This window comes from Pinus tabuliformis, chromosome 3_2, assembly GCF_031772625.1.
Source record: "Pinus tabuliformis cultivar Carrire ecotype Pingquan chromosome 3_2, CPIR1, whole genome shotgun sequence".
NCBI lineage: Eukaryota > Viridiplantae > Streptophyta > Pinopsida > Pinales > Pinaceae > Pinus > Pinus tabuliformis.
The window spans coordinates 324627811-324640778 of record NC_142302.1 but is presented as its reverse complement, the minus strand read 5'-3'; the positions used below and the strand labels follow the sequence as shown (position 1 = coordinate 324640778).

At 36.8% G+C, this 12968-nt stretch overlaps 1 protein-coding gene across 2 annotated transcripts in view; it reads right to left on the bottom strand.

Annotated features, from left to right (window-relative positions):
• The window catches only part of LOC149180832 (serine/threonine-protein kinase 12-like), a 287777-nt gene that overhangs the window by 40474 nt on the left and 234335 nt on the right, over window positions 1–12968 (bottom strand). For both annotated transcript variants that reach the window (XM_089416312.1, XM_089416313.1), the window contains exon 9: window positions 9095–9180. In XM_089416312.1, coding sequence (XP_089272438.1) covers window positions 9095–9180 — 86 coding nt within the window. The remainder of the gene's footprint in view (window positions 1–9094; window positions 9181–12968) is intronic.

The window sequence follows — 12968 nt, the reverse complement described above, 5'->3', positions numbered from 1 at the left end:
CTAGCTATATTGAATCATGTTGATTCTTATTTTGGGTGACTCATCACTTGATAAATCTAACCCACTCCTATTCTTAACTGATTTGATAGAACCTTAGTCAGGTTCTCTAGAAAACCCTAATCTAAGGGTATGCTAATGTCAACGTATGAAACCCTAGCATGCTTAGGGTTATTGTGAATGCTATTTAAAGTTTTTGTTGATGATGTCATGATTGGGATTTCGATGTGATCATGAAATCTTAAAATGTTAGGATTGAATGATGTGTGTCTGAGATCTCGAACCTTTGAAATTTTTGGAATAGTAGGGTTTGCTTTGCTATGTTATCAAACCCTATATTTTAGGTTTTGGTTGGATCTATAAGAAAAACCCTTCATATTTATTTAAACTCCTAGGAATGAAACCCTAGGTATATATGTGTATATTTGGATGAAACCCTAGCTTGGTCTAGGTCAATATATGTCTAATCTGTTAATGTTGACTGACATATGATATGCTTATGTGTGATGATGAATTCCTAGATGTGTGTTGACCTAATTATTGATGGTCATAAGTCTTAGGGTTTAATATAAGCCCTTATTTGAGTTTAATATTCTAAGATGATGTTGTTTGGGAAATCTAGGGTTTTACAGCTAAACCCTAGTAGTTGTTAAATCCTCTAGTATGTGTGATATAACAATCTGAGATCTATTTATATAACGATTGTTGAGATTGTGAAAATGACATTCTAAGGTTTTGGAGTTAACCCTTAGTCGAAGTAAAAATCTCTAATGAATGATGACAATATGATAATTTGAGATTTGTGTAAGATTGTTGAAATTAGAGTCTTTAGTTGAAATTAATGGTTGATTGAAAATCTAGGTTTTGCAACTAACCCTAGTGGAAGTTGGCCATGTTAATGACTAAGTTGTGATTGGTTTTGACTGATTCTCTTGTATAAAATTTAGGATTTGTATGAAACCCTAGTGGTAAGTCTAACATATGACTTCTGAAAGTTGTTAGATGTCTTGTAGATCTATATTTGTTTGAATTGTTTCTAGGGTTTGTTATATGTTATAGTAGGGTATGTTACACCCTTTGAAAGAAACTTTGAAACTCTAGATGGAATGAAAGTTGTTATGAAGTAGTCTAGGGTTTATGACAAAGTCCTTACCAAGATGTTGAAGAGTATATGTCTCTTGTTTGTAATTAAGTTTGGGTATCTAATATGTATAAAGTTGAAATGCTTCCGCGATTCTGATATGGCTAACTTCATGCTTCTATAGATTTGGTTGTACTTGTTATCTAGGATGTGCAAGTACACAATCTTCAATATGGTGAAGATGTTCGTTGATGTGATAAGCATGATGGGGATGATAATAACTCAGATGAAATAGTTGGAAGCCACGAAAGATTCTTCGATGACAAAAAGAAGAAGTTGGTCTCCCTGAAGAAATCTGAATAGAAGAGATCTCCCTAAGATTAAAAGGGAGCCTGGATAAAGAGATGCTCCCTGGTTGAGAGGGAGGACATAGCTTGGTTTTGATTGAAGAATAAATTTCGGAGGATATGTTGTTGAATGAGAAGTAGGAAAGGAAAGTGTATGATTAACGAATCTTCTGTCAGAGATTCAGTTGATAGTCCTACTATGAAAAGTTGAGAAGCAACATCAAGACCACGGAGGTTTGTATTTGATTATGTACATATGAAAGTAAATTATTGATTGGGGTTGTATTTGTATAGGTGAATCTCTCGAAGGTGTTGATAGCATGCTACTTACTAATTAGTTTTGATTGGGAGAGATTCGTTATCCTTGACCTGTTGGATCTACGACTGTTGAGGCTTTGTGAGTGAAGCATTGCTTGGGAGGACATCTAGCCAGCACTTTGTGTTGATATCTAGGTCCCAAAGTTGGGAAAGGTGGTATTGATTATAGAGATTTGTTTTTGGATACACACCTGGATCTTTGGGTTTATGGTTAGCAAGTAAGTCTAATGGTACCTAGAGGGGCTGAAAGCTTGAGTCCACCTTATTCCCACTTCGATAGATTGCCCTAGTCAAGAATCTAGTCTGTGGCATTGTGGTGCCTAAATTGTTAAGAGACTAATGGACACATTGCCCTGGTCAGGAATCTAGTCCATGGCATTGTGGTGCCTAAAGTTCTTCATGGTTCATATAGTTGAGATCTTCCTTGTACTTGTATATGATGAATACCTCCCTAGTTAAGAGGGAGTGTTGGCAAATGTAACTAGGTTCGGTCTTCATTTAATGTATTTGAGTCATCTTGTAATGTACTTGTCAAAAGTATAAAGAAAAGAAATTTTATTATGACTTATTAAAGCATGGGTTTCATGCGTGGGTAACCATGTTTTAGGTCAAAGTCCCCATTGAGGACTTCTAGGATTTAATCTGAGTCAATAGAGCCATTGTACTTCTAAAGAGACCCTTCTTGGGCTTTTGAATCATGTGGAAAGGTTAAGTATTGATTCAAATATAATTTATGAATCCTCCACACCAAGTTGGCCTAGAAGAGATCAAGTCGACCTAAGGACACTAATTCAACCTCACATGGAGCCTATAAATACAAGCAAATCGAATTCATTTGGAGCACTCTCTCACACAAGAAGTTCGATATCTCTTGAAGTCAAAAGAAGTGCGAAGTACGAAGTTGGGAAGCCAAAGGAAGTGCAAGTTGGGTGGAGTCTAAGGAGAAGAAGAAAAATGAAATTTTGGTGCATCTCTCTCTTTGTTTTGTGCCCTAGTTTGGGAGATCAAAGTCTTCCAAGTTTCGTTGATGCCGGAAGCTACTACATAGTCAAAGTTGTTGGAAGAGAGGTCGAAGATCTAGGAGGCTGACTTGGTGTGGAGGGAAGGTCTAGTTTGTGTCTAGGGTGAAGAGTCTCAAATAATACTATTGAAAGGAAGAGAATTTTGATTGGGTTTTCCGCTCGAGAGGGGGTTTTCCCTAGCATACTGCCTACATCTGGTGTCCATTGTTTTATGTGTTTTCTCTTTGGTAATCGCTTGATGAACTAAAAGAAAGAAGATATAAAGAATCGTAATAACAAATCAAGAACATCACAAGTAATTATCAAGAATAAGAAAAACTTTCTACTTTTCTTATTTTCTAACAATATCTGGCGTCCATTGTTTTATCTACTTTGGCTTTGGTAATTGCATGATGAAACAAAGAAATAAGATATAAAGAAAACTTAATAAGAAGTCAAGAACATCAAAAGTAATTATCAAGTATAAGAAAATATTTCTGCATCTCTGATTTTCTAACATGGTATCAGAGCTTTGGTGAAGAAAGAAGAAAAAGGCAGTCCTAGGCACTTAATCAAGGAACCATTCAAAAGTATTATTTCAGGGAAGAAGTCCACTATATTCAAGGAAGATGTCTAACACAATCAAGGGAGAGAACAAACTTGAAGGAGCCTCAAACTACAGGTTTTGGAAGAAGAGGATTGACCTCATCCTCGAAAAGAATAAGGTTCTAGACTTGGTCAAAGGAAAAGTAAAGAAGCCTACAGAAGATTCCAGTGATGTTGACAAAGTAAAGTTCAGGGAACTAGAATTAGTGTTCATGACTCTAATGGTAGAAGGAATAAAGGGCAACCTTGTTGCATTCATAGCCAACATCAATCATTCGCAGGAAATGTATGAAGCCTTGTCAAAGTTATTCACTATTAAGAACATTGGTCAAGTGGCAAGCTTGAAGAATGAGGCAAGGACCACAAAGCCGACTAAAGAAGATAGAGTGGCATCCTTATTTGTGAAGATAGCAAGAATCAGAGATGATCTTTCGGACATTGATGAAATTGTTCCAGACAAAGAGCTCGTGATCACTGCTCTATTAGGATTGCCACCTACTTAGGGTGCATTTGTTGTAGGACTTAACAGTTGGAAGGAAGCTCCCACTTTTCAAGAACTGTGGACTGCCTGCAGTCGAGAAGAATTGAGGATCTTATTAGTTGCCAATTCTGAAGATGTTTCAAATGCCTACATTGCTCAACATAAAGGAAAGAAATCGAAAGTACCAATGAAGAAAGTTGGCATGTCCAAGGTAGAATGCTATCAATGTCATAAGAAGGTTCACCGTGTGTTTCGCAACATGGACTAACTGCCTCTTGTGGATCCTTATCTTTGGCGATGTGATCGTTAGCTAACACCTGCGGGTTTTGGTCTAAAGGCAATTGTGATTCCCAACAAGTGGTATCAGAGTGTAGGTCACAAGTTCAAAACACACCCAACTCGCGTTGGTGGGGAGATTGTTGGACATTGGATAAACCAACGCTCCACGTGTGCTTCACGACATGGACTAACCACCTATTGGGGATCCTTATCTCTAGTGATGCAATCGTTAACTAACACATGTGGGTTTTGGTCTAACGGTAATCGTGATTCCCAATAGTGCTTCACTTTTAGTCTTAGTTATTCTATTCTGAATTTTTGCTTTTTGCACTAGTTATGATCACATCGCATTAACTTGTTGAATGGGCATCACATTAACGTGTTGCATGGGAATATCACATTATAGTCTTGGCTAATCACATGTATTACAGTCTCGACATCGCACATGTATTACAGTATTGGCATCACTCATGTATTACAGTCTTGGCATTGCACTTGTAGTCTTGGCGTCAATATTATAGTCTTGGCATCACCCAACATATGGTATGGTCTCTCGATATATGGCATTGTGTAGTCTCATGGTGTATTTTCTTTGTATATATCATCGCTCAGCCTTATGGAAACACACAGTGACTCAATACCTCACGTTTGTCTCAAACATCACACAATGACTCAGAGCAACTTGTTTACCGTGCACCATGGCTTAGAACAACTTGCTCAATGAACAAGTTGTCTATATATGACATCACTACACATTCCTCTGCAATTAGATATGGCATCAGTGTGTTGCCTTATTTGGCATCTATCTTCTCTTTGTTATGGTTGATCTCATCTTTGTAATAGAAATGGCATCGCATGTATGATAGTATGATCAATTTTGACTCAGTTTCATTTTCAGCGTTATATGTTTGAATTTGGCAATATATGAATGGCGTTGGCACAATTTCATTATTGAAGCATCATAATCCTGTTATAAGTATGACATCTTTGGCATCATAGTAGATGTATGGCACCACCATTGTATATGCATTTGGCATCACAATTATAGATAGCATTAGAGATGTATGGCACCATTGTGATATATCAGTTTAGGGTATGGTTTGATTGGTATATCAGTTTAGGTTACAGATATGGCATCATTAGCTTCAAAGTTCAGCAATATATATATGTGTGTGGGTGTGCGACTTCTCAGTTCAGTCTAGTCGGTCATATTTGTATAATGTCAAGTATGTCAGGTTATTGATGACAATTTATGTAACAGCAGTATCGATGAATATTGTTCACAATCGAAGTTGTGAACAAGATATGTATAGGCCCTGGGAAACCTGTTGATAATTGTGCTTTGTATCTCAATTGAACAATTGATGAAATCTAATATAAGAAGTAGAATTGAATTCCAGGATTTCCCCCTTGTGGGGTTTTTCCCTGGTCTCTGAACAATCTCGGTGTCTCTATGTGCGGTTGCTTTTCTTCTGATGTTGCTTTTACTATTCCAACGCACTGTTGATGATGTTGTTCTTTCTACATAGTTGCATATGTTGTAATAATGTTATAATGTGAGGTGAATTTAATGTATAAATAATGCAATGCAATTATCAAAGCAAGGAACAATGTAGCCCTTAGGGAAAACTAACAAATTATTCATCATTCTAGAATCTACATTGATTTAAAAATTAAATTCATCATTCATCATTCTAGACTCTAAATTGACTTAAAATTTAAATTCATCACTCATCATTCTAGAATATGATTAGTACTAAGCAAAATAGAATATAGTAGATACCGAAGTCTAAATACAGGAAAGTAAATTGATATAACTCAAACTCAAAAGTAGTATAGAGTGATCGGTCAAAGAATTAGCCTAAGGTCATTTATATCTAGAGTCAAGGCTCATAATTTAAAATTGAAGATTTAAAAATGGACAACGAGCATTGAAGGAGAATCGCGGGGGAGGAGTCGCAACAAATAACTTGTAAGTCAGATAGTGCCACGGCGTACACCGAGTAGGGGTAAGCTTGGTAAGCTGAATGAGTGAATTAGGGATTGCAAGTTAGTTTAGGTTTTGATATTGTTATGTATTTTTATTTTTAGCTTTAATTTTATTTCTTTTTAATTTTTGTGTTTTTATAACTTTTTAAATTTCAAGGGTTGTTAGACAAAATTAAGGGGAGTGCATCTCCCCTCAAAAGGGGTGCTTATGGACTTGGTGCTCTTGATTAAATGATAGTGCCAAACCCTCATACATGATATAGTCCAATGTAAACATTGCAATCCCCCCAATCATGAAATCCTGAAAACTGTTATGCCTGATGCATTTTGAGTGGGATCTGGAATTCTACTTTCTCCATATGAAATCCAATGAGGTCAAAACCACTCTCAAACATCCTGAGTCAATGAATGGTAATGTTAAAAATTCAAGTAAAAGGATGAAGATGAAATATCTTTCATCTTCATCCTTTTACTTTAAGAATTCGACATTACCAATTAGTACATATCATTAGTGGGGCCCTAGGGTTGATTATTAAGCTTCCCCACTCATAAATTATTGTTTTCAAGCAAAATTAAAGGGGGACGCCTAGCCCTCTTGGAGGGGGAACGCCCACAAGCACACATTTTGGGGAAACATGTCCCCCACACTGACGAAACGTTTCCCCCTACGTCTCCTCGTGTCTCCCCAAAAGGGGGTTGTGGGAAAATGTGTCCCCAAGCATCCCCCATCCCAAGTGTGTCGAAAGCATGAGCTACGTGGACCCCACCTTGGGGGACAAGTCCACGTGGAACACAGGGATTGAATGAATGTTGGCATTGCTTAATATAACTTTGCAATCATACCATAATCCTAAGAAGAGGCCAATATCTAAGCTAAGTAAAACTTCTGCTAATATTGCATGATAACCTTACAATCAAACATAGGGAATCCCCCCTTAAGCTAGGAAATCATACACAAAAGCCTAGAAGTAAGCAACAAGGCTTCCAAGGTGACGGTGGTCGGCTTGCATGTTAGTTTCCTTAGATTCTCCCCCTGGTGAGGTTGAGACTTTTCCCTAGCAAGAATCCGAGCGATAACAATACCTAACAACAAATACCACGCATATGTGATCTAATAAACAAAACAACAAAAGATGCAAACCCACTTTATCATAACTTGAACAAATGAAACAAATCTAGTGCTACAAATCTTCTCAAACATTTTCTCTCCTAATATTCTCTACTCTCCCATCAAAGAAAAACACTTATCAGAGCACTAAAAGGGTATTCGTAATATATTCACAAAGTATGCTTAATATTTTGAGCATGACAACCTCCCTAGATTCCAATGAATCTAATGTGGTGTCGGAATTATCAGTGACCTCCAAATAAGCAATGCATCAGATATCATATTCATAAAGCTATCACACATAAGTGTTGTAGTACACCAATCACAAGTTCATGTCCACCTAGCAACAATGAGGAACCAGGAGGTGATAACGAATAAGCCAAAGGGGATGATGATGATGATGATGGATGAACTAAACCATTTTGAAGTCAAAGGAAAAGACACAAGTAGTTCAAAATCAAGACCAAAACCGAAAGGATTGTGTCAACAAGATTCAACAACAAACATTTTCAAGGGGTGTCATAGCCTTAAACAACACCTCCATTGTAATTTTTTATTTCTTTATCTTTTTTGGAAAAATAACCTTCAATGTAATTACACTAATTTGATAGTTACAATCTCATAAAGTCCATACTTGAGCAAAGCATCTAAGAGTGGAATATTGAAGCATAACAAAAGAGGTGGAAGATTTTGTAGCAGCCATTCAGGCCACAAAATCCATGGTAACTCCATAATGAGAGCCCCCTTCTTTCCACTTGCATTTCATAACTAAGAAAACAAGAGAAGAGCAGAGGCCTCACCTTCTACGGTAGGTTTTCCCCTATATTGGGTTTCCTTGTTCACATCTTGTGTTTATTTGTGTGGATTGTGTATTAATTTGCTAGTTTCTTTCATTCTGGTTTCATTTTTTTCCTGATCTTCAGCACCATGCTAGCAATTTTAAATCTGAGATCTAAGGTAATAAATTGTATAATAAAATTTTCAAAATATTGTAAGATCTGTTGTAATTGACTGTTCCAGTGGAATATCCATGACAATTTAGATCATATGGCCATAGGCCATAAGGCCTAGCTTGTGTCAACATGCCACTTGCTTTTCTTGCAAAATGGTTGTATCACGATGAAAAAAAATACAATTTCATAAAAGGTGGCCAAAAAGATCCCTCTTGGAGAACCAACCCTTGCCTCCTTCAGACAAATCCTATTTCAGTAATACTATTAACAAGCCTCATGATTATCCAGATGTAAGTGATTCACTCTAAAGTTTCAAGCAACTTCTCTAGATCCTTGAAAGAGGTTCCTTTGCATGAAAATCTCTAGAATGTATCATCTATAGATGTTGTGAGTAAACATATCTTTAGGCATCTTGTCATGGTCATAGAAAAGAAAAAATTATAGGCACTTCTCCAAATCAATCAACGAGGTCCCATTATATTTGCTCCCTTTAGTACTCTATAGATATTATCATTAAGAAAGCCTAAGTGATTTTATAATGACAGATGATGGACAAGGTAATTTATCTTCTGCATTTTCCATTGCATCTTAGTTGTTTGTACCTCAAAGCGATTGTACTCATTGTGCTACAATTTGTACTTGTAATTTTTATATTCTTGAGAATGCATATATTCATCAAACAAGAACAATGTAAGTTAGCCTGGCAATTTTCCTCAACTAATAAATATGCTAAAGATATAACCATTTTGTCACATTCCTTATTTCTTGCATAAAGTTGTACATGACTTCTTGAATCTGTTATGTAAGGGAATATAGTCAATGGTACAAAACTAAATATGATAATATCATGTATTCATATGCATATAAATGTTTCATTCTCTTTACTGCAATTTATTTGACTTTAGTCCACTTTTCCCAAGGGAAAAAACCATACCTCTTGCACAATCAAAGCAAAGGAAAAGACATCCACTTTGTTGTCATATGCTTCATTTCGAAGAACTTCTGGTGCCATATACCTCACTGTTCAATAAGCAATAAATTGTTATGAAATTTGGAACATAGAAGTAACAGATAACTTTACTATTGTGTAACTGTGTTATTGCAGATAACAGATACATATTGAATTTTCAATACAAAGTACACAAAAGAAATCTAACATTTCACATCTTGGATTTCATGCTATGTTCCACTGAGTTTGGAACAAGGGGCAAGGAATAATGGAGAGACCCCCAAACTTCAACAGACAACACAACGGACAACACCTAAATGGTTCAAAACCCACACCTGTGTCCATCAATTTGAAAAAAAAAACAAGGCCAAGGATTAGTTCAATTGGTTGAACTATCTGCCCAAGGCATAGGCCATATGTCAAAGATTCAAATCTGGTCAAGTCCTTTGCGGTTACCAACCACTTTTGTGGTTGGCAATTGACATACCCTCCATCTGAATATTCTAGGAAAGAGGGTAGGATACTGCAAGCATTTCTTTCGGAAAAAAAAAAGTAACACAATACGAACCATTTCTTTTCTCATTAATCATCAAAATAAGAGCATGTCTGTAACATTAAAAAATAAATGATAATCTTTCATAGGATATAATATGAACATGATAAGATTACAAGGGTCAAGGACATCATTAACCATTGGCAAGGCTTAAGTAGCCCATGTTGGCTCTTATGCTTTGAACTATTGTAAATAGCTCTTCAACATCATGTGTGTCAAGCCCCTCAAAATCATTATTAGACTCATCTCGATCATTAAAGATACTCAAACAAACGTGGTTACTTACTAACGACCTATGGACCTGTTACTCACCACCAATGGGTGACCCCTATAGGAGAATTCTTCTCCTAGATTACTCTTCAACCGGCAGCCAGCAGCCCCTTGTAGCCACCTGATAGCTCGATGTACTACTATTCTCTGCCACCTGAGCCAGGCATTGCATGCCCTCGCTCATCTATTAAGAACGTATGTTTGAAGGTGGGCCATCCAACCCTGAAGGTATGATTTTTCATTATGTAATTGGGTGTTTATGCTTGCATTCCTTGGGCACATTTGGGCATGGCTTAGTGGGGGGATTCGGCGGAAAGAAAGGGCTTTGATTGTACTCTTGTTCCCTTACCTTAGCTAGCAGGGTTAATCCTATATCCTAGTTTGATGGCATCTCCTTTATTGGCTACTACTCCTTTTATGTAAAAATTAGTTAGATTAGGTTATTATTTAATATTCAGTTAAATTTGATGAAAGGGCACGCTCATAAGATCATGCCCTTTCCCCAAAGGGCGTCCATGGCAGTATATAAGCCAAGCACCCGCAATTGTAATAACCATCATATGTAATTCATCTTATTAATAAAATATTTCTATATATATTTCTGTCTCTCCAGAAGTTTTATGTTTCATCTGGTATCGGAGTAGTTCGTTCTTGGTCTGGAGCTACACAGTCCGGTTTCATTTTGGTCGCAGTTCTATTGTTTTTGTTCGACTTCCCTGTCATCTGCTCATCCCCACACTATTCGACAGCCCCACTGCTTCCGTTGTTTCTTTCTAACGCCCAACACTTACCGTCTACCTGTGCCCCGTGTTCTCTGCCATCCAACTATGTCCACCATCTAATTTCCATTCCGTTGTCCGCCTATCCACTGCTCTTACAGCCACAACCGTGGGTATTCTCAGCTCACGTCCGCTGCCCACGGCCATCCGTCCGCTGCCCACGGTCGTCCGTCCGCTGCCGACAGCCTTTCGCTATCCCTGCTGTCCGCCTCCCCCGTCCCCGCTGCGTCTGTCCCATACACCCACCATCGACCGTAGCCATCCGTTAAAGACTGCGGTGATATTCGAGGTATTTTTTTTTGAATAGTCAAAGGGTTCCGTCAATCAAGGTGACTGTTCGGTTTAGAAATATATATATATATATATATATAACAACGAATTATATATATATAACGGTTAATTTATATATATATATATATATATATATATATATATATATATATATATTATAATATAATTATATATGTAAGTTATATATAATACATAACTATAATTTAATTATAAGTTATAAAGTTATATATAACATTATTTTAAAAAAATAATTAATTAATTAAATTAAACTATTAAATTAATTTAATTTAATTATTTAAAAGAAAAAAAAAATTAAGCTGGCAGATAAATACACACCCCCGCAAACCCGTTCGATGTCGACAATGACAATGGCGGATTTTCAGAAAAAATTGTTGGATTCGGAGCATAAGATAAATAACAACCACGACAAGGTCAGTAAAGAATTAAATGAATTCCAGATCAAGCTTGGGGAGCAAGCTGACGAAATCAAAAGTCTTCACGATACGACAAATCGAATAGAAACAAAGATGGAAAATCAACATGTCCAAACAGAAGTACATATCGGAGATGCTGTAACAATGTTGAAACTTCTGTGTAAAAAGATGAATTGTACACCCGAACAACTACTAAAAGAAAATGAAGAGAATCAAGAACACATCTCATCAAATTCAACAACGTCCACTGACTCTCATGAAAAAGTTGAATCCCCAAGGAAATCAGCAACACCCCACCAAGAAGTGAGTAACACAGCTTTTACAAACAAGCAACTCTGGGATAACTTTACCAATCAACACCCTTTTTTCGCTCAACCATTAGCAACATACCAGCGAAGGGCAAAAGTCGAGATGCCTAAATTCGATGGAAATGAAAAAAACAATGTTGCATAGATAAATAACGCAGAAGAATACTTTGAGATATATGACATCAATAACGATGACGAAAAGCTCAGGCATGCATCCATGAAAATGGAGGGAGAAGCATATAACTGGTATATGTGGTGGAAAAAGACAACACACGTCATTAGCTGGAGGAAATTTAAAGATGCATTCTTTAAAAGATTCCAAGGTGTAAGGGAAGAAGAGTTCTTTTCAAAACTCATCAAACTACGACAAAAAGGAATTGTGGACGAATACACTCAAGAATGGGAGACCTTAGTAACATGAGTACCTGGGTTATCAGAATCTCGTCTAATTCAGTCATACATCTCGGGACTCAAAACCCATTTACAAGTAGAACTTGAAATGCATGACATTTCATCAATAGAAGTAGCAAGACGAAAAGCAAAAACAGCGGAAAAGAAATTCGAACAAATATTTTGGTCAAAATCCGAAAAAACATATTCAAGACGAAGAACACCTCAGTATGCGGACGCAAAAAATACAAGATATGTTCCACCACATCATTGTGAAGATGAAAAATCTAATGTAGAAGTGCAAAGGATAAAGGAGGGTAAATGCAAGCGCTGTGGTGAGAAGTGGGACCCCAAACATTGGTGAGAAGTGGGACCCCAAACATAGGTGTGCCAAAGGAAAAGAACCAAAGAACCTATATAATTGTGAAGCAACCAATGATTCAAACAGTGAAGATTTTGATATTGAAGAAACAGAAGATGCTCCAGAATTCTCACCATAATTAGATGACAAAAGTATTCCGCAAGTGTCATTATCAGCTATGATAGGTATATCACAACCTTAGACGTTAAAGTTAAAAGGACACATAAAGAAGAACAACGTGGTGGTTCTCATTGACTCTGGTAGCACACACAATTTTTTGGATGCAACTGTTGCAAGGAGACTCAATATTTTTTCATTTCCCTTACCAAACATGAAGGTGATGGTAGCAGACGGTAAGAAGATTGAAAAAGTGGGAAAATGCCATAAGGTTAAATTGCAGATTCAAGACTTTAGTTTAGAGTCTCTGTTTTTCACAGTACCATTAGGAGGAGTAGATGTAGTCTTAGGTATCC